The 27,540-nt window shown below is 42.5% G+C and overlaps 1 protein-coding gene and 1 long non-coding RNA gene across 3 annotated transcripts; one reads left to right on the plus strand and one right to left on the minus strand.

The window, feature by feature from the left end:
• Positions 1 to 261: 261 nt before the first annotated feature.
• On the minus strand, positions 262 to 3,642 carry LOC135966224 (uncharacterized). Of its 2 annotated transcripts, none has more exons than XR_012420184.1 (3): positions 3,511 to 3,642; positions 2,596 to 2,704; positions 262 to 2,314 (listed from the first exon to the last, which is right to left on the minus strand). It is a non-coding gene; the product is annotated as an uncharacterized lncRNA (long non-coding RNA). The 2 variants fall into 2 exon arrangements; XR_010579379.1 differs by having other exon boundaries at positions 262 to 2,317.
• Positions 3,643 to 19,519: 15,877 nt separating this feature from the next.
• On the plus strand, positions 19,520 to 22,800 carry OR5BS1 (olfactory receptor family 5 subfamily BS member 1). The gene is made up of 2 exons (XM_005570711.4): positions 19,520 to 20,292; positions 22,463 to 22,800. The coding sequence occupies exons 1-2, from the start codon at positions 19,520 to 19,522 to the stop codon at positions 22,623 to 22,625; spliced, it is 936 nt and encodes a 311-aa protein (XP_005570768.3). The 3' UTR covers positions 22,626 to 22,800.
• Positions 22,801 to 27,540: the final 4,740 nt, after the last annotated feature.

Consider the following 27,540-nt stretch of genomic DNA (forward strand, 5'->3'; position numbering starts at 1 on the left):
CCTAAAATTTTTTATCCATTCAGATTTTATTTGAATTGCACTAACTAAAAGGTTAATTTTGGATGAGATAATAAATTTTTTCTTCTTCATATCATTTTCTATCATCATATTTTTATAAACATAAATATGATTTAAAACATAAAAGGAGAAGGAAAGAAGTAAGTGTAGGGACAAAGGAAATTTTCCCTCACCCCTGAAGGTCTGATAATTTGAGCCTCTGGAATAAACTTGACAGTAGACAGATTAACAGGAGAAAAGGCATACAAATTTATTACATGCATATGCACAGTAACCGCACAAAATATAAACAAAGAAGAGTCATATGGTTGAAACTTAAATAGCATTTTGAGCTACAGAAAGAAATAGAGGCTTGAAGGCTCCTGGAGGGTGGTGACAACAAGCTGGGGCAGTAACTACACTTGAACAAAGGTTTTTAACACAGATAAAGTCTATCAGGCATCAACCTGCAGAAGAATTAAGTGAAAAGTCTGTCTGGGCAAGGTATCCCAGGTGTGGAGACCTTTTGTCTCTACTGAGATGTGAGTTAATCTTCTCTGAGATTCCAGGGAGGGGGCTCATGACAATCACATTTCTTCTGGAGGAACTTCCCTTAGTCAGACAAGGGAAACTTCAAAGAAAGCCTCTCCTGGTGCTTTAGGAGAGAAAGAGAAGGGAGAGACAGTGGGTGGGGGAAGGTCAGAGAGAGCTTGGTCTTGAGGCAGTTTAGTTCAAAGTACACAGTATATCAAAGCACCACACTTGGGGTATCATTTTTGGAGCCCCAACAGAAGGAAGAGAGGAAGAGAGGGAGGGAAGGAGGAAATTCCAAGCTTCAGAACTAGGAAATCTTAGAACTCTATACTTTGTATCTTTATAAATTACTTGCCACCCACTGGAGAAGGGAGGCACACGGGAAGCACACATCAACCTGGGCAGAGGGTGGGTGTCCTGTGGATCCAAAGAAGCTGATGGGATGCCCGGCTGCCATCCCTGCAGTGGAGCACTAGGTTAAAAACAACCGGCCAGGTGCAGTGGCTCACACCTATAATCCCGGCACTTTGGGAGGCTGAGGCGGGTGGATCACCTGAGTTCAGGAGTTCAAGACCAGCCTGACCAATGTGGAGAAACCCCATCTCTACTAAAAATACAAAATTAGCCGGGTGTGGTGGCACATGCCTGTAATCCCAGCTACTGGGGAGGCTGAGGCAGGAGAATCACTTGAACCCAGGAGGCAGAGGTTACTGTGAGGCTGAGATTGTGCCATTGCACTCCAGCCTGGGCAACAGGAGCGAAAAAAAAAACAAAACCCAACCCTGAAAGAATGCTGATGTGACTATTAACACGAACATGACAATCCATTTGCAGAATACATGTGAATGGAAAAGGAAGAGGAATTCAGCAGACAAACAGAAAAGGAGTTATGGGAAGAACTTATGGAATACTGTTGACATGGTGCCAATGAGTGGAGGAACACCAGGATTCTTGGTCCTCATGCTGAGTTAGATAAAAGGACACGGACACACGTGGAGTGGTTTTAAGGAGCGGAGAGTTTAATAGGCAAGAAAGAAGGGAAAAGAGAGAAAGAAGAAGCTCCCCTGTACAAAGACAGAAGGAAGGGGGTTCCAAAGGCAAGAGAGGAGACCCCAAGTGCCACAGAAACGAGCAAGGTATATGAAGAGGCTGGAGAAGGCAGTGTCTGATTTCCATAGGGCTTAGGGGATTGGTTTGACCAGGCATGTCATTCGTGTAGCCTGTGAAAAAACTGGTCCTCCCACCCTAGCCTTTTAATATGCAAATCAAGGCCCCATGATGTTCTATGCACGTGGGGATGTGTGGGGGTGGCCATGTTGCCAGGCGCATGTGGGGGCAAGTGCAAGAGGACAATGGTGGGAATTGCCATGTTGGGTGGACCCAGTTTCTAATGGCTTGTATTTGCATATCAAAGGTTGCCTACCCTTCATTTGCATATCAAAGGTTGCCCGCCCAGCTCTAAGAGCTGGGGCTTTCCTGCTAGACAAGAAACATTTCTGGAGCTGCTTTAAAAGAGATCAAAACTTTCCAAGGACCCCTTTTCCTCTCTATCTGCCTAAAATGATTTCTTAATAACTTCTGCCACCTTCCCCCCTGTGAAGAAGTCACCTTAACTGCTGTTAGGGGGTTTTGGGCAGTGTCTCTTTCTGGCTACTTCCTGCTGATAAGGGGCGTCGAATGGGGAACAGCAGCCAGGGCTTCTCCTGGGGTTGATTTACCCGTCCTCGGAAGAACATTGTTTCCATTCGTGGTTCAGTTTGCAGCATCATTTGGAGTTTGATTGCTTCTAGGCAAGAAGAAACAATTTGAGTTATAGTATTGAGTATACAGGGTCCAAATATTAATACAAGACATATAAGAAAGAGAGTGCTCAATAAAGGGGTTAACCAATCCCATAAAGAAAACTGGAGGATGGGCACAGTGGCTCAGCTGGGCGCAGTGGCTCATGCCTGTAATCCCAGCACCTTGGGAGGCTGAGGCAGGTGGATCACCTGAGGTCAGGAGTTCGGGACCAGCCTGGCCAACATCATGAAATCCAATCTTTACTAAAAATACAAAAATTACCTGGGCGTGGTGTATAATTCCAGTTACTGGGGAGGCTGAGGCAGGAGAATCACTTGAACCTGGGAGGCGGAGGTTGCAGTGACCCGAGATCACACCATTGCATTCCAGCCTGGGCAATAAGAGTGAAATAAATAAATAAATAAATAATAAAAGACTGGAATTCATTAAAAGAGGGATTGTAGCCACCCGGGACTGAAGCCTGCATTTTCCCTGAGCTTGTCAATAATTTTGATTTGATCTTTAAGTACCTGTAACCCTATGGCAAATAGTAGAGTGGGTATAGCAATTCCCACAAGTGTGGTGAAGTAGATAATTTCCATCTAAAATTTTACTCACCAAGATATAGAATTTCCCTTTGGGGGTTTATGAAGCTCCTTGGTTTTATTTTCTCAAACAAGGAAACCTCCAGGTTATGGGCACCCTACTTACTTTAATTACCTGGTAGCAGAATTTGCAGGATAAGTGCCCAGAACTAGCATACTGATCTAGATTTTTACATTACCCATCCCTTTGTTTCTTCCAAGCTGCAGGAGATCACCATTTGATTCACAGGAATAAGCAGGGTTAGTCTAAAATGCAGGCCAAAAGCTTAAAAACAATTAATGAGACTAGAACTTAATGACAAATGTATGATAAGCTTTGGAGCACAATTTTTCTCTCCAGTTCTCATTTTTGGTAAAATAAAAATAAAAATAAAAAATAAAAAATAAAAACAAATTATGATAGGACTGTGTGTGCTGTTCATAGAATAAACTTTAGTTTTAGACTTGGCCTGATTATTTGCATAAAGTGGAGCAAGAATGGTTATTTTTACATAGGCCTTTTGGATTGGCTTTGATGAAACTCTATTCCACAAGGCATTTCAGATAAGACCTTTAAAACTGAGCCCAGGCATGGGTTTGTATCCTTAAATACCTGTAAGTTGGGTGATCCTCTGCTCTTGAGGTTCCAAGATAAAAACTCAGAGCTCCCAGACCTGTTAGAAAGTGACATTCTTTACTGACCGCAGGTTAGGAACTCTGTGCAGGGACTGTGTAGACAAGGTATGAGACCAGTTCTCCCCAAGGGGCTTTTATTGGCTCTGCATGTCACGCTTGATTCCTTAAAGGGAAACACACTCTTTCAGTCAAAGCCTTGGTAAAATAACCAGTTTTTCCAACTGTGTCCTGTTGACAAAGAAAAATTGATTCTTATTGCACTGATGCAAACAACTATATTGCCATAAGTTAAGAGTACTCACAGATAGTTTTCAAATTCTAAAGTAACCAGGCAAAGAAAAACAAACATGCTCCAAATTTTGTTCACAGGAGTATACCTTACTTAATTATTAAAGGCCATAAATAGTTCCAAATAAGTTTCCTTGACTCTGAAAAACAAAACAAGGATTAGCAATATTTCAAGCAAAAGTCAAAAAAGATGCTTTAACTTTCTGAGTGCTGTCCATTTAGTTAACTCTTGTTTTGCTTTATATTTTTGAACATGTTAGTTCTTTATGAGTCCCATAACTTTTTTCTTATTTCAATGTTACAACCTTCAAAGCTGTTAAAAACCTGCATTTGAGAACATTTGTTAAAGTTCTTAATATATCTTGATTATAAACCATCTTTTGAGAAGGAACAAAGCAAGACAACAATTGTCTATGAATGACAAAATTTCCAGGATAGTTACAGTTAAAAACATGACTGACAAAGAAGTTTATTTATCTCCATGGTTTACAATAACTTTATCCTTCAACTTTTATTTTTGGTGAAAAACTTGGTTAGTAAGCAATTTTAATTATGCACCAGATGTGGATCCTAGGACCCAGACAGAAGTGCAGATAAAGTCTGACTTTTCAGCATCTAGCTCCATGTATCCCAGGCCTTATCCATCTGTAAAGTCATCAGTACACAACCTTGGAACGTTTAGTAAACCTAGTATCTAAGTAGTGTGATTTAGACCACCTATTTGCATTTTGATGACATTTGCATTTTACCAATAATCCTTAAGACTGTTTTTATTTCTTAAAGTCATGTGAACTGAAAAGTATCTTATTTAAGTGCTTATTTTTACTTAAGCCAATTAGAGCTGTTTCTATAGACATTACACACAACACGTATATAGACAGTGTATTTTTTACCTACTTATTACACACCAAAGCTCTCTCATAATGTGAAGTAATTTGATACCCCCAAAACTCCAAATGGTGGATAACATGATACATAACAGAACAGAGTCTTTGATTTTGAGAGGTAACTATCTGCTTTTGATTTGGGGAGTTTCATGAGGAAAACAGAGGTTTTTTTCCCAAAACAGGGTCTGTGGTGCCTCCTGTTTTTCCCAAGGAGTCCCATGTTACCAGAAGTTACCTCTCATGCATGCATTAAGAGTGGTAAGGCAAAAACTGAAGAAAAATAATTCATTCAACCAAAAAGAAAGGAGACTTTTTCTAGAAAAGCAAGATCCAAGAGGAGAAAAACATAAAGGCCTTTTAAATATACCTATAATTTGAACATCCACTTTTAATTAAGCTGAGCACTCTTTTTTTTTTTTTTTTTTTTTTAATGAGACAGTGTCTTGCTCTGTCACCCAGGCTGGAGTGCAGTGGCCAGATCTCGGCTCACTGCAACTCTGCCTCCCGGGCTCACGCCATTCTCCTGCCTCAGCCTCCAGAGTAGCTGGGACTACAGGCGCCCGCCACCACACCCAGCTAATTTTTTGTATTTTTAGTAGACACGAGGTTTCACTGTGTTAGCCAGGATGGTCTCGATCTCCTGACCTCGTGATCCGCCTGTCTCGGCCTCCCGAAGTGCTGGGATTACAGATGTGAGCCACCGCACCCGGCCAAGCTGAGCAATCTTTAAGAAAATCCTTTAAAAATCCCTTGTTACTCGACTTTAGCCACACAAAGCAGTTAAGATTTTCAGCTTTTGCACTTTACCAGTTTACAAAAAGTAACCTCACAGGTGAAAACAACAAGCCTTAATTAGGGTATGACTTAACCACGAGTGTACAAAGTATTTTCAAAGGGGTGATAGGCAGCTTTTGAAACTGTCATTGCAAAATTGTGACTGAGACAGGGAAAGAGATCCTGACCCAAACAGCTCCATTTTGTTTCCAGCCCCAAAGCTGTGCTTGCCCATCCCTGGGTGTGGGCTAAACCAACTTTGGGAGGAGGCTGGTTTACAGTTGATAGTTTAAAACGAAGATAACAGCCTCTTCTTAAGATATACTTCCCTCTTGCCTGGGGTCAGACCAAGAAGCCAGCCATAAGATTAGAAACCATAGCTCAGGAGTTATGCAGCTAGAGGCTACAGTATTTCACGCTCCCTAAACTACTCTCAAGATCAGTGCTTAAGATATTTTGTAAACCCTGCACTTGATACATCAGCTGGCACCACCTAGATTGACAAACTGGCTTATCTGACTTTGTAGCCCTTACTCAAGAGCTGACTTAACACAAGAAGACAGCCACCATTGTAAAATAACCGAGACCAAAACAAAGTGTTACAGGAATCAGGAGAACCAGAGAGACCTCGGGGTGAATATAGGAGGATCTTTATTCAGTGCACTCAGACCCAGCAGACTTAACATCCAAAAACTGGTCCAAGAACAAAGACATGTCTTGGCTTTTACACACACTTCAAAAAGGGGATTGGCTAGTTTGAAACAAGCTTATGGTGGTACAAAGCATAGTGGTGCAAAAGCCAGGATACAGAGGCAGAACAAAGGCAGTTAATCAAATTGTGACAGGTGCATAACCTAGAATTACACATGACATCTTGCTATGCCACCCAGATGGTTGTTGTCTACTGCCTTGCATGGGCTTATCTCATAAACTTCACTATGGCACCCAGGGGACTGTAGCTCAGGCCTGCTCAGGCATCTCATGACCTCCACTACACCACGTAGCTAGAACAGAATATATTGAAGTTACTAGTTACAGTGAACAGGAATCTATAAACTCATACCATAAGAGAAAGGAAAATTTGTTATTCTTCTCTCTGTGTTGAGGGAGTGCTGGGAGAGTCTTCGGGGCACATTAGATAGTATTATCAAGACATTTCCTGGGTCTGGGCTGTGCCTGTTGCTGCCTCGGGGGTGAGTCAGCCTAATATAGGAAACCTTATTTCTTTTTCTTTTTAATTTTATTTTCTTCTTTCTATAATTTCTGCCTCAAAAGTATTGCCATGTGGTTACAGGTTATGTTCCCAAGGACATGAAACAAGATGGAGGCCTGTACCCAAGATTGTTACTGATCATTTTGCTGGGCTGGTTTGAACAGCAGGCTTATGGGGTCCGGGACCTGCATACCAACCTAAGATACCCTTTTTGACAGAACCATTGAGAAAGACATGCAAAGCACACCAGATTGTCTACAGCTTAAGACCAACCTCACAAATTCTTTTTCATTAATTATAAATTTACAAGGAATATAAACAATGATTCTCTTTTTTTTTTTTTTTTTTTTTTTGCCATTGTAGACCGGATTTATTTTTCTGTTTTTTTATTTTTTCATTTTTTTAAATTATACTTTTAAGTTCTAGGGTACATGTGCACAATGTGCAGGTTTGTTGCATATGTATACATGTGCCATGTTGGTGTACTACACCCATTAACTCATCAATTATATTGGGTATGTCTCCTAATGCTATCCCTCCCGGCTCCCCCTACCCCACAACAGGCCCCGGTGTGTGATGTTCCCCTTCCTGTGTTCAAGAGTTCTCATTGTTCGATTCCCACCTATGAGTGAGAACATGCAGTGTTTGGTTTTCTGTCCTTATGATAGTTTGCTCAGAATGATGGTTTCCAGCTGCATCCATGTCCCTATAAAGGACATGAACTCATCCTTTTTTATGGTTGCATAGTATTCCATGGTGTATATGTGCCACATTTTCTTAATCCAGTCTGTCGTTGATGGACATTTGGGTTGGTTCCAACTCTTTGCTATTGTGAATAGTGCCACAATAAACATACATGTGCATGTGTCTTTATAGCAGCATGATTTATAATCCTTTGGGTATATACCCAGTAATGGGATGGCTGGGTCAAATGGTATTTCTAGTTCTAGATCCTTGAGGAATCACCACACTGTCTTCCACAATGGTTGAACTAGTTTACAGTCCCAACAACAGTGTAAAAGTGTTCCTATTTCTCCACATCCTCTCCAGCACCTGTTGTTTCCTGACTTATTAAAGATCACCATTCTAACTGGTGTGAGATGGTATCTCATTGTGGTTTTGATTTGCATTTCTCTGATGGCCAGTGATGATGAGCATTTTTTCATGTGTCTGTTGGCTGCACAAATGTCGTCTTTTGAGAAGTGTCTGTTCATATCCTTTACCCACGCTTTGATGGGGTTGTTTGATTTTTTTTTCTTGTATTATTTCTTTAAGTTCTTTGTAGATTCTGGATATTAGCCCTTTGTCAGATGGGTAGATTGTAAAAATTTTCTCCCATTCTGTAGGTTGCCTGTTCACTCTGATGGTAGTTTCTTTTGCTGTGCCGAAGCTCTTTAGTTTAATTAGATCTCATTTGTCAATATTGGCTTTTGTTGCCATTGCTTTTGGTGTTTTAGACCTGAAGTCCTTGCCCATGCCTACGTGCTGAATGGTATTCCCTAGGTTTTCTTCTGGGGTTTTTATGGTGTTAGGTCTAACATTTAGTCTTTAATCCATCTTGAATTTAATCCATCTTGAATTTTTGTATAAGGTATAAGGAAGGGATCCAGTTTCAGCTTTCTACATATGGTTAGCCAGTTTTCCCAGCACCATTTATTAAATAGGGAATCCTTTCCCCATTTCTTGTTTTTCTCAGGTTTGTCAAAGATCAGATGGTTGTAGATGTGTGGTATTATTTCTGAGGGCTCTGTTCTGTTCCATTGGTCTATATCTCTGTTTTGGTACCAGTACCATGCTGTTTTCATTACTGTAGCCTTGTAGTATAGTTTGAAGTCAGGTAGTGTGATGACTCCAGCTTTGTTCTTTTGGCTTAGGATTGTCTTGGCAATGTGGGCTCTTTTTTGGTTCCATATGAACTTTAAAGTAGTTTTTTCCAATTCTGTGAAGAAAGTCATTGGTAGCTTGATGGGGATAGCATTGAATCTATAAATTACCTTGGGCAGTAAGGCCATTTTCATGATATTGATTCTTCCTATCCATGAGCATGGAACGTTCTTCCATTTGTTTGTGTCCTCTTTTATTTCATTTAGCAGTGGTTTGTAGTTCTCCTTGAAGAGGTCCTTCACATCCCTTGTAAGTTGGATTCCTAGGTATTTTATTCTCTTTGTAGCAATTGTGAATGGGAGTTCACTCATGATTTGGCTCTCTGTTTGTCTGTTATTGGTGTATAGGAATGCTTGTGATTTTTGCACATTGATTTTGTATCCTGAGACATTGCTGAAGTTGCTTATCAGCTTAAGGAGATTTTGGGTTGAGATGAAGGGGTTTTCTAAACATACAATCATGTCATCTGCATACCCTTTATTTCTTTCTCTTGCCTGATTGCCCTAGCCAGAACTTCCAACACTATGTTGAATAGGAGTGGTGAGAGAGGGCATCCCTGTCTTGTGCCAGTTTTCAAAGGGAATGCTTCCAGTTTTTGCCCATTCAGTATGATCTTGGCTGTGGGTTGTCATAAATAGCTCTTATTGTTTTGAGATACATCCCATCAATACCTAGTCTATTGAGAGTTTTTAGCGTGAAGGGCTGTTGAATTTTGTCAAAGGCCTTTTCTGCATCTATTGAGATAATCATGTGTTTTTCGTCTTTGGTTCTGTTTATATGATGGATTACATTTATTGATTTGAGTGTGTTGAACTAGCCTTGCATCCCAGGGATGAAGCCAGCTTGATCATGGTGGTTAAGCTTTTTGATGTGCTGCTGGATTCGGTTTGCCAGTATTTTTGCATCGATGTTCATCAGGGATATTGGTCTAAAATTCTCTTTTTTTTTTGTTGTGTCTCTGCCAGGCATTGGTATCAGGATGATGTTGGCCTCGTGAAATGAGTTAGGGAGGATTCCCTCTTTTTCTATTGATTGGAATAGTTTCAGAAGGAATGGTACCAGCTTCTCTTTGTACCTCTGGTAGAATTGGGCTGTGCCTCTGTCTGGTCCTGGACTTTTTTTGGTTGGTAGGCTATTTATTATAGCCTCAATTTCAGAGCCTGTTATTGTTCTATTCAGGGATTCAACTTCCTCCTGGTTTAGTCTTGGGAGGGTGTATGTGTCCAGGAATTTATTCATTTCTTCTAGATTTTCTAGTTTATTTGCATAGACGGGTTTATAGTATTCTCTGGTGGTAGTTTGTATTTCTGTGGGGTCGGTGGTGATATCCCCTTTATCATTTTTTATTGCATCTATTTGATTCTTCTCTCTTTTCTTCATTATTAGTCTTGCTAGTAGTCTATCGATTTTGTTGATCTTTTCAAAAAGCCAGCTACTGGATTCATTGATTTTTGAAGGATATTTTGTGTCTCTATCTCCTTCAGTTCTGCTCTGATCTTAGTTATTTCTTGCCTTCTGCTAGCTTTTGAATGTGTTTGCTCTTGCTTCTCTATTTCTTTTAATTGTGATGTTAGGGTGTCAATTTTAGATCTTTCCTGCTTTCTCTTGTGGGCATTTAGTGCTATAAATTTCCCTCTACACACTGCTTTAAATGTGTCCCAGAGATTCTGGTATGTTGTATCTTTGTTCTCATTGGTTTCAAAGAACATATTTATTTCTGCCTTCTTTTCGTTATGTACCCAGTAGTCATTCAGGAGTAGGTTGTTCAGTTTCCATGTAGTTGAGCTGTTTTGAGTGAGTTTCTTAATCCTGAGTTCTAGTTTGATTGCACTGTGGTCTGAGAGTTTGTTATAATTTCTGTTCTTTTAAATTTGCTGAGGAGTGCTTTACTTCCAACTATGTGGTCAATTTTGGAAAAAGTGTGATGTGGTACTGAGAAGAATGTATATTCTGTTGATTTGGGGTGGAGAGTTCTGTAGATGTCTATTAGGTCCACTTGGTGCAGAGCTGAGTTCAATTCCTGGATATCCTTATTAACTTTCTGTCTCGATCTGTCTAATGTTGACAGTGGGGTGTTAAAGTCTCCCATTATTATTGTGTGGGAGTCTAAATCTCTTTGTAGGTCTCTAAGGACTTGCTTTATGAATCTGGGTGCTCCTGTATTGGGTGCATATATATTTAGGATAGTTAGCTCTTCTTGTTGAATTGCTCCCTTTACCATTATGTAATGGCCTTCTTTGTCTCTTTTGATCTTTGATGGTTTAAAGTCTGTTTTATCAGAGACTAGGATTGCAACCCCTACTTTTTTTTGTTTTCCATTTGTTTGGTAGATATTCCTCCATCCCTTTATTTTGAGCCTGTGTGTCTCTGCATGTGAGATGGGTCTCCTGAATACAACACACTGATGGGTCTTGACTCTTTGTCCAATTTGCCAGTCTGTGTCTCTTAATTGGAGCATTTAGTCCATTTACATTTAAGGTTAATATTGTTATGTGTGAATTTAATCCTGTCATTATTATGTTAGCTGGTTAGTTTGCTCATTAGTTGATGCAGTTTCTTCCTAGCATCAGTGGTCTTTACAATTTGGCATGTTTTTGCAGTGGCTGGTACCAGTTGTTCCTTTCCATGTTTAGTGCTTCCTTCAGGAGCTCTTGTAAGGCAGGCCTGGTGGTGACAAAATCTCCCAGCATTTGCCTGTCTGCAAAGGATTTTATTTGTTCTTCACTTATGAAGCTTAGTTTGGTTGGATATGAAATTCTGGGTTGAAAATTCTTTTCTTTAAGAATGTTGAATATTGGCCCCCACTCTCTTCTGGCTTGTGGAGTTTCTGCTGAGAGATCTGCTGTTAGTCTGATTAGTTTCCTTTTGTGGGTAACTTGACTTTTCTCTCTGGCTACCCTTAACATTTTTTCCTTCATTTCAACTTTGGTGAATCTGACAATTATGTGTCTTGGAGTTGCTCTTCTTGAGAAGTATCTTTGTGGCATTCTCTGTATTTCCTGAATTTGAATGTTGGCCTGCCTTGCTAGATGGGGGAAGTTCTCCTGGATAATACCCTGAAGAGTGTTTTCTAACTTGGTTCTATTCTCCCTATCACTTTCAGGTACACGAATCAGACGTAGATTTGGTCTTTTCACATAGTCCCATATTTCTTGGAGGCTTTGTTCCTTTCTTTTTAGTCTTTTTTCTCTAAACTTCCCTTCTCACTTCATTTCATTCATTTGATCTTCAAGCACTGATACCCTTTCTTCCACTTGATCACATTGGCTATTGAAGCTTGTGCATGTTTCATGTAGTTCTCATGCCATGGTTTTCAGCTCCATCAGGTCATTTAACGTCTTCTCTATGCTGTTTATTCTAGTTAGCCATTCATCTAATCTTTTTTCAAGGTTTTTAGCTTCTTTGCGATGGGTTCGAACATCCTCCTTTAGCTCAGAGAAGTTTGTTATTACTGATGGTCTGAAGCCTTCTTCTCTTAGCTCGTCAAAGTCATTCTCTGTCCAGCTTTGTTCCATTGCTGGCAAGGAGCTGCATTCCTTTGGAGGAGAAGAGGCACTCTGATTTTTAGAATTTTCAGCTTTTCTGCTCTGGTTTCTCTCCATCTTTGTGGTTTTATCTACCTTTGGTCTTTGATGTTGATGACATACAGATGGGATTTTGGTGTGGATGTCCTTTCTGTTTGTTAGTTTTCCTTCTAACAGTGAGGACCCTCAGCTGCAGGTCCGTTAGAGTTTGCTGGAGGTCCCCTCCAGACCCTGTTTGCCTGGGTATCACCAACAGAGGCTGCAAAACAGCAAATATTGCAGAACGGTAAATGTTGCTGCCTGGGCTGGGTGCGGTGGCTCAAGCCTGTAATCCCAGCACTTTGGGAGGCCGAGACGGGCGGATCACGAGGTCAGGAGATCAAGAGCATCCTGGCTAATATGGTGAAACCCCGTCTCTACTGAAAAATACAAAAATCTAGCTGGGTGAGGTGGCAGGCGCCTGTAGTCCCAGCTACTCAGGAGGCTGAGGCAGGAGAATGGCGTAAACCTGGGAGGCGGAGCTTGCAGTGAACTGAGATCCGGCCACTGCACTCCAGCCTGGGTGACAGAGCGAGACTCCATCTCAAAAAAAAAAAAAAAAAATGTTGCTGCCTGATCCTTCCTCTGGAAGCTTTGTCTCAGAGGGACACCCAGCCGTATGAGGTGTCAGTCGGCCCCTACTGTGAGGTGCCTCCTAGTTAGGCTACTGGGGTGTCAGGGACCCACTTGAGGAGGCAGTCTGCCTGTTCTCAGATCTCAAACTCCATGCTGGGAGAACCACTATTCTCTTCAAAGCTGTCAGACAGAGACGTTTAAGTCTGCAGAAGTTTCTGCTGCCTTTTGTTCAGCTATGCCCTGCCCCCAGAGATGGGGTCTACAGAGGCAGGCAGGTCTCCTTGAGCTGCAGTGGGCTACAGCCAATTCAAGCTTCCTGGCCACTTTGTTTACCTAGCCAAGCCTCAGCAAAGACAGACGCCCCTCCCCCAGCCTCGCTGCTGCCTTGCAGTTCGATCTCAGTCTGCTGTGCTAGCAGTGAGTGAGGGTGCGTGGGCATGGGACCCTCTGAGCCAGGCATGGTATATAATCTCCTGGTGTGCCGTTTGCTAAGACCATTGCAAAAGCACAGTATTAGGGTGGGAGTGTCCCGATTTTCCAGGTATTGTCTGTCACAGCTTCCCTAGGCTACGAAAGGGAATTCCCTGACTCCCTTGCACTTCCCGGGTGAGGCGATGCCCCACTCTGCTTCAGCTTACACTCCATGGGCTGCACCCACTGCCCAACAAGCCCCAGTGAGATGAACCTAGTATCTCAGTTGGAAATGCAGAATCACCCATCTTCTGCGTCACTCACACTGGGAGCTCTAGACTGGAGCTGTTCCTATTCAGCCATCTTGGAACCTCTCCAACAATGATTCTTATTATCCGTTTTGCCATTTTGCACAGGGAGAGAGAAGACAAAAGCCTGACTGGTAGAAATTTTTACCCTTTTGTGAACATATTAGTCTTCTGGGTTCCCTTCCCCCAGCTCAACTCTAAGCCAAACATTTTTAAGGTTTGGAAAATTAACTTTTCCAGGTAGGAACATAAAAGAGATAGAAGACTTTTTAAACCATGAAAGAAGGAAAAACACCATGGAGAGGGGTTCCCATTAGGGTTGTCAAGAGGTATTGCCTCTTTTCCTATTTGTAATGGTGTTTCCCCTATTTCTTTGCCTTCTCTATTTTCTCTTTTCCCTTTTGGCCTATTATAGGAGACATATTGCTCATCTCCAAAATTTTCTCCTGTTGCAGAGCTTCCTGTTTTAGCTGCAGTTAGGGTTTGGCTTAGGAGCAGCATAACATTCCTCCATGAGAGGTCAAATCCCTGTGTTAAACTTTGGAAAGCTTCTATATACCTATCAGTATTATCAGAAAATTGGCCTAAGATTCCTTTACTTGGCTAAGGTCCTGCAATAAGAAGGGAACGTGAAGGGGCCCCAAATAAGGGGGACACTCAGATTATTTCCCTGAAAGTTACTTTTTTAATTTTGGGGAATTATTTTACATATTGGCCTGCCCAATATGGTTGCTAAAAGAGTTGCGTTGATTTTGCAACACTTGCAAAGGTCTAGTAAAAAGGCCATGCCCTTGTGCAAAAGAAATTAAGCCACTTTTTCTTCAAAGTTTTAAGGTCAAAGAAGTCCCAGTGCTTCAAAATACACTCCAGAGGAGTGCATGTTGAAGATGATCTGTTACCCATCTAGAAAAAGAAGTGAGAAGAAAAGCATCCTTTTAGTTTCCTTCCTTTTGGTATGTGATCCAGGATAGAGGAGAAAGCAGTAGGAGGCATCCCCCCAACTATTTTCTCTCCTTGGCTCCTGAATCCCTGGCACCCATTAAATGTGCCACCCATGAGTGCAGGCATGACCCTCCAAGCCATGACACCAGAGGAACTATACTTTTGGGCCTTAGTCATGCTGTGCCCAAGAGGTCTTAGTCCTCTGCCTTTTATTTCCCTTTGACCTCCTACATTTCTGTCGCCTGTGTGTCTTTAAAAAAAAAAAAAAAAAAGGATTTCAAGAAAAACCACATAATTGGGCAAGCCCCCTTTAACGAGGGGGCATGCTAGATTGAACTCTATATGCTATTATGGTCCATACTAAAGCACTTACCCATAGAAGAATGGTTCTGGTTAACTTCCAGACTTACAATTCCCTTGCTAATTAAGTAGTCTTAATAGGAGACACAATAGGTGCCTTAAAGGAATGTAGAAACCAAATAGCCATTTTCCTGCCAGTGGGACAATAGCAAGACTAAAATTTGGCTATGAAAGACATCTTACTCTTAACTGCTAAAAGCAGAGCTTTCCCACCCACAGAAGTAGCAGCAGAAAAGTGCAAAATAGAAAAGTTCCAAAGGTGCAGTGTAGTGCAGAGAACCAGCAATGTGTCTCATGAAGAGGATTTTTATTTCCACTAGGTGGCTTAGAAATACCACGTGCTCACCAGAGAAGTCACAGCAAGTAACCTCACCTCAGGGGAAAAGGAGAAAACGCTGTTCCTAGACTGTAAAAATCCTTGCACATTTCACACAGAGAAAGAGTAAGAGGCCACGGATAGAGAAGGAAGAAGAGTTTTACAACAGGACAGTTGAGGATTCTCTACCAACACTGGAATGGACTGTTGGAGGCTGCATTTGGTCCAGAGGCATTTGAATCACACCAGGCCCTGGCCTGGAATTCTCAGTTGCCTCAGAACTTTTCCCAGCCTCGCATGACGGCAAAGTCTCCTGTAAAAAGAAGCTAGTTCAAACATGGCCAACATTATCAATACCTGTGGGTAATGGGGGGTTCTCCATGTTCTCCCCAGAAAGCTTCATATCTGTGTCTTTAGTACGGCAACCAACGCTAAGCATATGTACTAGGCTGACAGATGCCCATTGATTTATTTGATTTATTCTAATATAGAGGCTAAGAGCGCCTCTGAATGATAGAACAGGTTTTAAGCTTGCTTTCATACTCACCACTCCAACGAAGGCTGTACCTCAGATTCCCAGTGAATGCACCAAAATGATATGGCTCCCATGAGTAGAGAAACACCAGGGTTCTTGGTCCCCATGCCGAATTAGATAAAACAGTAGGGACACACATGGAGTGGTTTTAAGGAGTGAAGAGTTTAATAGGCAAGAAAGAAGGGATAAGAAAGAAAGAAGCAGCTCCCCTGTACTGAAACAGAGGGAGGAGGTCTCCAAAGCCAACAGAGGAGACCCCAAGTGCAGTGGAAACCAGCCAGGTATATGAAGAGGCTGCAGGAGATGGTGTCTGATTTGCATAGGGCTTAGGGGATTGGTTTGACCAGGTACATCATTCACATAGCCTGCAAAAAAAACTGGCCCTCCCACTCTAGCCTTTTAACATGCAAAGGCAGGGCGCCATGATGTTCTGCACACATGGGGATATGTGGGGGCGGCCATGTTGCCAGGCACATAAGGGGACAAGGGAAAGAGGACAATGGTGGGAATCGCCATGTTTGGTGGACCCAATTTCTAAAGGTTTGTATTTGCATATCAAAGGTTGCACACCTTGCATTTGCATGTCAAAGGTTGCCAGCCTGGCTCTAAGAGCCAGGGCTTTCCTGCTAGACAAGAAACATTTCTGGAGCTGCTTTAAAAGACATCAAAACTTTCCAAGGACCCCTTTTCCTCTCTATCTGCCTAAAATAATTTCTTAATAACTCTTACCACACTGTTTCCAAGAAATGCTGAAGGGGAAGAACATGAGTAGTTTATTCCAGTTCAAGACTTCCCACAAAATGTGGACCAAATCCAAGACCTGTTGAATGACCTTATTATCAATGATGACTCCTCTCTAAAAGACCCTGTGATGCATAGCAATCAATCCAAATGCAGAGGAGTTTGCTTCTGGAGTGAAGTACTCACATATTTGAGCAGATGGGGTTCTCTTTTATTGGGGGATTTAGATTGGCTTTTTGGAAACTAAAATGGTTCCTCAGGGTTAACTAACACTTGTTAATGCCTAAACTTTTTTTAAATGCAGAAATACAAATTAAGTTCTAACTGTTAAGCAGATTTCTCAGTTCAGACTTAAATTAACATTTCTCTCCATCAAAAAGAATCTCCTCTTTCTGAGGAAGGCTGGTTAGTTAATTTGAAATAATTCATTATAGACCAGTATGTCTTTGGTTACTGAAGTTACAAGGTGGGGATCAGATAAGAACTAGTCCTGGCTTTTATGGTGTATTATGTTGAAAATGTTAAATTCTGCTTCTAATATTACATATGAGGTAGTATGTGATTTGAGAATTTCATCTTCTTCTGAGGAATCACTGCATCATAGCTATGCCTGTGTGAAGTCTAATGTTTGACGAACCCATAATCCAACTGAATGAAGAGATTGTAACATTGTGATTTGAGTGGTGCTTTTCCTCACTTTGTTAACCATTATAACAATAGCACAATTTTTTAAAAACAAAGCTAGATTAGTTTTGGCTTCTTAAACTTTATATTCGTGTAGTTAAGCTGCCATACATGCTCAATGGGAATAGTGTGTAAGTTGAAAATACCATAAAAATTTTTTTTTCAAAGATACATTAAAAAATAACAGTAGACCTGAAAAAATGAAATTATTGGCCATCCTAGGGCCCTCTTGATGATGCAAACCACTGAAACAAGAATGATACAAGGGAGAAGTAGTTGGCCCTGGAGAGCCCATTCAGAATGAGAACAGGCCTCATGCTTAAGGACCCCTCCAGGGACTTCCCTCACTCTCCAAGGCCTAGAGCTGAGACGAAGTCCCTCTGGCCATTGTTATTTGGGAGGTAGATTGAAGGCTTCCCCCTGGACAGAAAGGCTATGGGAATATTTCCTTGCTCAGAAGTTTCACCTCTGCATTCTCTAAAGGAAGGACAAAGCTGAGGGAAGCCCACAGAGCCCTCTCCTATCTGTGGCTTTTGCTCCACTCTTGGAAAGGATGCCATACAGGGATCCTTCATTCAGGGCATCTCGTTGGCCTAGGGAGCCCAGGTGAAGGTAAATTTCCTTCTCATTCAAATCAATCTTCTCCTAAAACTACCCACTCTGGGAACCCACGAGGGTACAAGTCATGAATCCAGATCAGATTCTCATTGATAACCTTCCTGAGTTAACCATCAAGGGGAGGGGGACTAGCCACTTTACCTTCCTCTGATCTAGACTGAATCCTGTAACTGTCCATTTTGCCAGTTGTTCTTTTATCTCTCACCCCTATTTCTGGTCTTTAACTTCCCTGTGATGCACAAAAATGATCCAAGTTTGACTTGGCTTTTTTCAAATCTTTTTCCAAATATTCCAAAAAATAGCACAGTCTTTGTAGATGCCCATGTTAAGATCTGAAATTGCAGTGAAAACAGTGTACATCACACATTCACAGAAACGCTGGAATGGGAAGACCTTGAAATGACTGATGTTCACTGTCATGCACGTCCGTGTGGAGAGACCACCAAACAGGCTTTGTGTGAGCAATAAAGCTTTTTAATCACCTGGGTGCAGGCAGGCTGAGTCCGAAAAGAGAGTCAGCGAAGGGAGATAAGGGTGGGGCCATTTTATAGGATTTGGGTAGGTAAAGGAAAACTACAGTCAAAGGGGGGTTGTTCTCTGGTGGGCAGGAGTGGGGGTCACAAGGTGCTCAGTGGGGGAGCTTTTTGAGCCAGGATGAACCAGGAAAAGGACTTTCACAAGGTAATGTCATCACTTAAGGCAAGGATCAGCCATTTTCACTTCTTTTGTGGTGGAATGTCATCAGTTAAGGCGGGGCAGGGCATTTTTCACTTCTTTTGTGATTCTTCAGTTACTTCAGGCCATCTGGGCATATACGTGCAAGTCATAGCGGATGCAATGGCTTGACTTGGGCTCAGAGGCCTGACATTCACAGTCTTCATTTCTATTCAAGGGTTTCCCCTTGCCTGGCTTCTGTGAAACCAATACACTCATGTGTCATTTCTGCTTGGATTGACACAGAAGGGGAGAAGGGGCTTCTATTTAGTACCAGAAACACCCCAGGAAGACTGTTTCCCCATCTTTTCAATTTCTAAGCTGGTAGCAGGTATAGTGACTCACCTGTAATCCCAGGACTTTGGGAGGCTGAGGAGGGGTGATCACTTGAGGCCAGGAGTTTGCAACTAGCCTGGGCAATATTGTGAGACCTCATCTCTAGAAAAAAATTAAATTAAAAATTAAATTTAAAAAAATCTAAGCTGGACTGAGGCACGAGAATAGCTTCAACCTAGGAGACGGAGGCTTCAGTGAGTTGAGATTGTGCCACTGCACTCCAACCTAGGCACAAGAATAAGACTCTATCTCAAAAAAAAAAAAAATCTAATCTGGAATGAACTTTAGAAACCATCTATTTTTCCCAGACTTTTTTTTTTTTAGAAACTTAAGTGGCTTATGAGCTTACAGTGGCCGAGAGAGAACTTGCACCATGACCAAGTCTCATAATACTTCTATCAGACACTCAGACACTCATCATGGTCTGCCATCCAGATGATCAGCCAAAATGTTTATTGCTTATTCACTATACCAGTTAGCCCTTCTGTGGTTTAAGCTCAGTTCCTTTTGGAAGTAGAGAATAGCACTTCTCAGTATCAACTCCCTTCGCTTCCTTCTCCAGCCTGAATAATCCCTGCTCTCTTCTTCCTTTCTAGGTCTGATTCTCTGAACTTTTCCTCCCCACCTTCTCCACTATGGCAAATAAGTTACTGCCCTAAGCTGGAAAGGACTGACGCAGCCTGACATGGCAAAGCTGCCTCCACTACAGAATCTGTCCTGGGTCTGCCCTGAAGCTTTACTGCCAATGCCTCATCCCCGGGCATGCCCTGACACTGATAACCCATTGGAGCATTCTTTTCAGTTCTTGTCAGTCAAAAGGGAAACTTGAGTGCTCCATGGAAGTCAGCAACATGACCACAGTCACTGTGTTTGTTCTCCTAGGACTGTCCAACAACCCTCAGGTTCAGGCACTGCTCTTTGTTCTGTTCCTGGCGATTTATCTCTTGACTCTACTGGGGAACCTGCTGATGGTGCTGGTGATCAGTACTGATTCCCACCTCCACACCCCCATGTACTTCTTCCTGAGACACCTCTCCTTCCTGGATGCTTTCTATTCCTCAATTATTGTGCCTAAACTGCTAGAGAACCTTCTTTCTAAGGAGAAGACAATATCCTTCCTTGAGTGTTTCACCCAGATCTCCCTGGTCATATTTTCTGGAGCTACTGAGGCTTGCCTCCTCTCGGTCATGGCCTACGACCGGTTTCAGGCCGTGTGTCATCCGCTGTTGTATGTGGTGGTTATGAACAGAAGGGTGTGTGCTGGCCTGGTGGGGTCATCCTGGGCCATAGGAATCGGGACTGGCCTAATTAACACCCTCCTGCTTGCTCAGCAGCACTTCTGCGGCCCTAACATCATCCGCAGTTTTGCCTGCGAGCTTCCTCCGGTGCTCTTATTGACCTGTTCCAACCCCTGCACTAGCATCGCCTCCATTCTCACCACCATGTCAGTACTGGGCCTTGGCACCCTTGTCCTTTTGCTGGGTTCCTACAGCTGTATCATCACAACAGCCCTGAGGATCAACTCTGCCACAGGTCGGAACAAGATCTTTTCCACCTGCTCTTCCCATTTCCTTATGGTCACCATCTTTTATACTTCAGGAGTTCTCAGGTATGTCATTCTATACCCCGAATATAAATGTGGGATATTCCTTACCCTAGGTGGTCTCCGTTGGCAGAATAGAGCATTACAAAATAGCAAGACATTCAAAAGGCCTGGGCTCTAGTTCTGGCTCTACCAGGGACTAGCTATATGCATTGCAAATAATCTATTTTCAGCTGGGTACGGTGGCTCATGCCTGTAACCCCAGCACTTTGGGAGGCCGAGGTGGGTGGATCGCTTGAGCCCAGGAGTTGGAGACCAGCCTGGCCAACATAGCGAAACCCTTCTTTACTGGAAATATAAAATTAGCCAGGTGTGGTCGCGTGCACCTGTAGTCCTAGCTACTCGGGAGGCTGAGATAGAAGAATTGCTTGAACCTCCGAGGCAGAGGTTGCAGTGAGCGGAAATTGCCCTACTGCACTCTAGCCTGGGCAACAGAGTGAAACTAGGTCTCAAAAAAAAAAAAAAAAACAAAAACAGAATCTATTTTCCTTCTAAGGCTTCAATTGTCCATTCTGGAAAATGAGTTTAGACCAAGATAAAGATTTTTCTACTTCATTAACCTAAGATTTGGGAGTTCTCAAAAAGAAATCAGAGAACCTTTGTTAGATTTTTATTCAGTGCTAGACAAAAAATAAAGCCTGTCTTTGAAAAGTATGCCATCTTTATTTCCTACTGGGAGATGTCGCCAAAGCTTACGTATGTTGTAGCAATTTACTAGCCATTTACTGTACACCAGCTGCTTTACATTGCCAAGTCAATTTTAGCATGCACCACACTACAAGAGAAATATTATCAACCCACATTTAGGTAAAGAACCTGAGTTTAGGAAGTAATCAGGTAATTTCTCAGCAGTCCTAGAACAAGCTAGTAATGGAGCCACAAGTTGGACCAAGATCCGTGCCCTTCCTTACCATGCTTCTCAAACATCGACAGCTCTGGCTGCCTAGTCCTCCCTCACTAGGAGACAAAACAATCGACGCCTGTGCTTTCTACTAGTAAATTGAAGGTGGATTTGCACAAATTGTTCAATACTTTTCTCACCTGCCTGTGATTCAGAGAGAAGCCAAGGATGGAAATGGATGATAAGAATAGTCCAGTACCTGTAGTCTAGTGGCTGGGAAAGAAAAAATAATAAGTAAAAGAAAAATAAATAAATAAATAGCCCAGGAGAGCTCAACTGAGCTGTACACCAATCTCTTCGTCTCCCTTTGTCTCGGTTTCCTCATCTGCCATAAAGGATGTGACTACTTACTTCACAGAAATGTTAGAAAGAATAAGTTAAAAGACAAAAATAACAGTAAAATGACTATTTTTTTAAATAACCAAACACATTGGAACCCACAAGGAATATCCTTGGGATAGTCTATTCTGATAACTACGGTGCCACTGCAAAAAAATAATAATACTAGTGCGTCTTTGGAAGATACTCCGAGTGGTACTTAGCAAAATGTACTCAAGATTTTAATCTTATAATTTGGAATCATATTATGTGCTTAACACATTTTCATCTCCCATTTTACCAGTTTTGGTTTCTTTTCCAAACCAAAGAAAAATGCAACTAAAAGGACAACTTTATACAAATAATAGGCCACTCAACTTTATAAAAATAATAGGCAAGGATTCTGAGGGTAATTCCCAGGGCCATAAAAGTTGGGAATAATGACAACATTTTAAACTGAGCGTACAGTTTTACATGAACAGTCATCACAAGGTGAGAACATTGTGTTTCTGTACTGTTGCGTATAAACAGGAAAAAGAGAAAAATTCCTCATATAATCATCATAGCTATTAAGGAAGAATGTTTTGAAGAGTATGAAATGCTATGGAAGTGTATGAAATTATTATTAATTCTATTTTTTTTTTTACTTTTTATCTGTCCTAAATATTAATTCTATTAGAACCCACAGCCTTTGATATGCTGCAGAACTGCCTGTTCTTCGGGGCAGCTCCTGTAACTTTCTGTGTGAGCTCACTTACGTTTGGAAGTGTTTGAAGGCAGAAATGACTGACTTTTCACAGATCAGCCATTTCTAGATGCTGCCACCAGAGAAAGTCAGCTCTGAAGACCTCCTTTGCAGGGAGGGGAGTCTTTGCAGAGAGGGGCTGAATTGTTGCTGCCAACAGTAAGTATTGTCACCATTGTCATGAGTGGCTTTTCTGTCCAATTCCCTTCAAGGTATATGATTCCAGCATTCGGCTCAGCCCTAGAGCAAGTGCTCTCCGTGCAGTACAGTGTGATAACCCCCCTGCTGAACCCCCTCATCTACAGTCTGAAGAACCAGGAGGTAAAGGTGGCTCTGGGGAGGATGCTGGCCAGGAAGTCCAGGCTTCCCTTGTAGCCCAATGCCCCTGCCTCAGCAGGAGGAAAAGTAATGGGGAAAAAGGACGGAGGAAGAGCTATCACCACTCAGCTACCTCAGCATTCATCTCTCTCCAAAACAGAGACCTTAGTTTCTCTTCCTCCAATGCCCTGCTCTCAGCCAAAGGCAATGAGGAAACTGTCACAGAGCAGGTAACACCCATCAGATGGGGCCCAGTCATTATACAAGAAAATTCTCAGGGCATCCCTGGCCATTTCTATAGCTAATGCTTTTTCCTCTCATTTCTTGCCTGTTTTTACCTCTCTTCTTCCTGCCTCTCCCTCTCCCTTTTACTTATGTCTATGCACAAAAGGTAAATCAACCTATCAGACCACTAGCAAATGTCCTTCTGCATTCTTGGATAGTCCCATCTTGGCACTGTGACCCAACTCCTCTTTTGTTCTCATGCCAAAAAGTCCTTTTAAAGATCTACATCCCATAACATCTTAGAAAGAAATCAAATAGACTGGGCGTGATGGCTCACACCTGTGGTCCTGGCACTTTGGGAGGCTGAGGTGGGCAGATCACGAAGTCGGGAGATCAAGATCATCCTGGCCAATATGGTGAAACCCCATTTCTATTAAAAATACAAAAATTAGCCTGGTGTGGTGGTTCACGCCTGTAGTCCCAGCTACTCGGGAGGCTGAGGCAGGAGAATTGCTTGAACCCGGGAGGCAGAGGTTGCAGTGAGCTGAGATCGCACCACTGCACTCCAGCCTGACAACACAGCAACACTCTGTCTCAAAAAAAAAAAAAAGAAAGAAAGAAAGAAATCAAATAAAACAAGAGTGTCTCCTCCTGTCTTCATCCTTAACAAGTAGCGGCTAAAGTAGAGCCTAAGCCAGGTGTGATGGCACATCCCTGTAGTCCCAGCTGCCCGAGAGACTGAAGCAGGAGGATCATTTGAGCTCAGGAGTTCAAGGCTATAGTGTGCTGTGCTCACACCTGTGAATAGCCACTGCCCTCTGGACTGGGCAATGTTGTCAGACCCCATCTCTAAATAAACAAATAAATAAAATAGCACCTAGCAAACAGTGCATCCTTAATAACCATTTGGTGACAAATCAAGCAGTGAAGGAAGGAATTAATATGGATCACCTGAAGTCTTCTCTCTTGCATGATCTCAGGAAATGGGAAGAGGGGAGTATCCCCCTCTAAAGCATAAGAGTCTTCAAAGCAAAACCTCTAATAGCTTCTGTATCCCCAATATCTAGTACCTCCTGTCACCTAATAGGCTCTTAATTAATGTTCAATAAATGAAAAAAGTGGAGGATGAGAGAGAAGGAGAAGTGGGAGAAGAAACATAAAAAGAAATATTTGAGGCCAGGCACAGTGGCTCGCGCCTGTAATCCCAACACTTTGGGAGGCTGAGGTGGGTGGATCTCCTGAGGCTAGGAGTTCAAGACCAACCTGGCCAACACGGTGAAACCCCATGTCTACTAAAAATACAAAAATTAACTGGGCGTGGTGGTGGGCATCTGTAATCCCAGCTACTTGGGAGGCTGAAGCAGGAGAACTGTTTGAACCAGAGAGGCAGAGGTTGCAGTGAGCTGAGATTGCACCACTACACTCTAGTCTGGGCAACAGAGAGAGACTCCATCAAAAAAAAGACAAAAAAGAGGTCAGGCGCGGTGGAGGGCAGATCACCTGAGGGCAGGAGTTCAAGACCCGCCTGGCCAACATGGTGAAACCCCATCTCTACTAAAAATACAAAAATTATCTGGGCGTGGCAGCGCATGCCTGTAATCCCAGCTATTCAGGAGGCTGAGGCAGGAGAATTGCCTGAACCCAGGAAGTGGAGGTTGCAGTGAACCAAGATCCTACCACAGCACTCCAGCCTGGGCAACAGAGCAAAACTCCATCTCAAAAAGAAAGAAAAAAATATTTGATTTTATCTAATACAATTCCTGTCTTCATAACAAGATAGGTGTCAGGGAAAAGTAGCAGGGAGGAGAAAGCAGGATAAGAGGAGAGAACAAAACTCTGTATTGCTGTGAACCATTTCGAGTCTTTCTCACGCAGAGCTCAGTAAATGGTCTGCTGTCTGAGAGCCACTCCCTGGAGCCTCCCCGCTTCCACATTAGTCTGGATGACTTCAGACCTTTACTTGGCTTAGAGCTTCATTTTAGGCCTAAAGGAAAGATAAGGAGGTAGAGAAAGCAAAACAGATGTTCAGTTGCCATGCTGCCTCCTATTTGGCTCTGGAGAAAGTTCTCAGGAAGAGAACAGCAGTTTCCTGTCCTGCTTCTACCCAAATGCCAAGAGAACTGCATCTATCAAGCCTGCTTCTATGCCCGAAGAAAAAGAAAAGTTATCACGTGAGGTGATGATATGTTAATGAGCTTGATTGTGGTGATCATTTAAGTGTATACATACAACAGAACATCAAGTTGTACACCTTCAACATTTACAATTAGGAGGAGGAGAAGGTGAAGAAGACTACTGGTGTGTATGCCATGAAGCTGATCCAGCCATACCTCACTGGATAAAGGAGGCAACATCCCCTCCAAATATAGATTTATTGATTCATTTTCTCAAAAGAATTCATAATTCAGTGGACACCATATTAGACATTGAAATTAAAAAATGTATAGGCCGGGCACTGTGGCTCACACCTGTAATCCAAGCACATTAGAAGGCCGAGGTGGGAGTTTAAGACCAGCCTGAGCAACATGGTGAAATCCCATCTCTACTAAAAATTCTAAAATTAGCTGGGCATGGTGGCAGGCACCTATGCCCAGCTACTCCAGAAGCTGAGGCAGGAGAATCGCTTGAACCCAAGAAGCGGAGGTCACAGTGAGCCGAGATCATGCCACGGCACTCCAGCCTGGGCAACAAGAGCAAAACTCCGTCTCAAAAAATATATACGCATAAGCTAGTGTGGGGAAAATAAGTACAGACTAGGAACAAGAGAGAGTTTGCCTGAGAATTCCAAATGCAGACCCCAAATGCCTTTTGTAGTGTTGCTTGAACCAAAGAACATGGCATTTTGTTTGTTTATTTGATTTAATACATGAATTATTTTACAACTCAACACACTACAATTAAACTGAGTAGAAACACAGAAAAACTGCTCTGCAGTACTAGTACAGAGTACGCATCTATAAACATTTGTATCATAACCCACTGTAACCAATGAAAAATTGAAAAAAAGAAAAAGATGTCTTTCATACCTGGCTTCTTTTAACCTTTTTTTTTTTTTTTTTTTTTTTGAGACGGAGTCTCGCTCTGTCACCCAGGCTGGAGTGCAGTGGCCGGATCTCAGCTCACTGCAAGCTCCGCCTCCCGGGTTCACGCCATTCTCCTGGCTCAGCCTCCTGAGTAGCTGGGACTACAGGCGCCCGCCACCTCGCCCGGCTAGTTTTTTTTTTGTATTTTTAGTAGAGACGGGGTTTCACCATGTTAGCCAGGATGGTCTCGATCTCCTGACCTCGTGATCCGCCCGTCTCGGCCTCCCAAAGTGCTGGGATTACAGGCTTGAGCCACCGCGCCCGGCCGCAGTTCCCTGGCTTCTATCTGTTCTTGATCTTCTGACCTCAGGCTGAGGTTCTCTCTACAGATAAATCTCTTACTGTCAGTTCCTTCAGCAACGGCTCCTGAAGATCATGAACTCATGTGCGGTGTACTTGCCCTCACAGGTGAACTTTCCCGTCTTCTCTGTGGGATGAAGGCCAGGGCTGTGGAGCTGAGCAACAATGCGAATGTCATTCTCAGTTCATTCAGAGTGTGACAAATTAAACTGTAGTTTGGAATGCTGGATTGTTAAAGCAGGAAGTGATCTCAGAAAACTATCTAGACCAAAATCCTCATTTTAAGATGAGGAAACTGAGGTACAGAGAATGGAGATGACCTGCCCAGGTTCAGACCATCAAAAAGTAGCAGAAACAGATTTTAGGACCCAAATGTCCTGATTCTTCTTTAACATATCCCATAATTATTTAAATGAATGAAGTCCTGCAAACATTCTCCTTAAAAACAAGTAAAGCACAAGAAGAAATAATGGAGTGGAGAGTTCACACCAAAAGGTCCCATGTTCTCAGATTCTTCAGCATCACTGTCAAGGCCCCTGTTCTCTCTCTGGTTTCCAGAGACAGGAAGAGTTCCTTTCACAGCTCCTCATGAAGGATAAAGAAATCCTTCAACCCCCTCAAGTCACCCATTTCAGATTCTTGGGTTCCCACCCATGCTCTTCCTTTTCCCACCCCACATCTCCACTTGTCAAAATCCCACACAGACTTTAAAACCAGCCTAAATGCTCTCCCTTTCAGGAACCCTTTCTTGATTCCTTTTTCCCAACATCCCCTCCAAATATAAATGATCTTTCCTTTTGTGAATGCCCAGTGCACATTTCTAACCTCTCTCATGATGCTTATAACTCTCTTCCTTATATTGTAACTATTTATTAATGTTTATCTTATCTCTTGCATTAGTCCTTGAGGGAAAAGGCCATTCAGCCAACTTTGTGTTTTTGTTTTTTGTTGTTGTTTTAGTTTTTTGAGATGGAGCACTCAGGCTGGAGTGCAATGACATGATCTCAACTCGTTGCAACCTCTGCCTCCCAGATTCAAACAATTCTCCTGCCTCAGCCTCCTGAGTAGCTGGAATTACAGGCACCTGCCACCACACCTGGATAATTTTTGTATTTTGGGTAGGGACAGGGTTTCACTGTTGGCCAAGCTGGTCTCAAACTCCTGACCTCAAGCGATCTGCCCACCTCAGCCTCCCAAAGTGCTGGAATTACAGGAGGGAGCACCACACCCGGCCAGTATTCAGCCAACTTTGGATCCCTCTACAGTTCCTTGAATAGATTAGGTGATCAATAAAAGTTTGTCACATTGAGTTGGTGCAGAAAGTAACCTTCACCTTTCTATTGTAAATTCAGTCTACTTCTTCA

Source organism: Macaca fascicularis, chromosome 11 (assembly GCF_037993035.2).
Source record: "Macaca fascicularis isolate 582-1 chromosome 11, T2T-MFA8v1.1".
In the NCBI taxonomy this organism is placed as follows: domain Eukaryota; kingdom Metazoa; phylum Chordata; class Mammalia; order Primates; family Cercopithecidae; genus Macaca; species Macaca fascicularis.

Bases quoted from the DNA above. Each gene is read 5' to 3' on its own strand.
- OR5BS1 (XM_005570711.4), top strand. From the start codon at position 19,520: ATGGAAGTCAGCAACATGACCACAGTCACTGTGTTTGTTCTCCTAGGA. The intron at 20,293-22,462 runs GTATGTCATTCT...ATTCCCTTCAAG, and splicing joins TATACTTCAGGAGTTCTCAG to GTATATGATTCCAGCATTCG.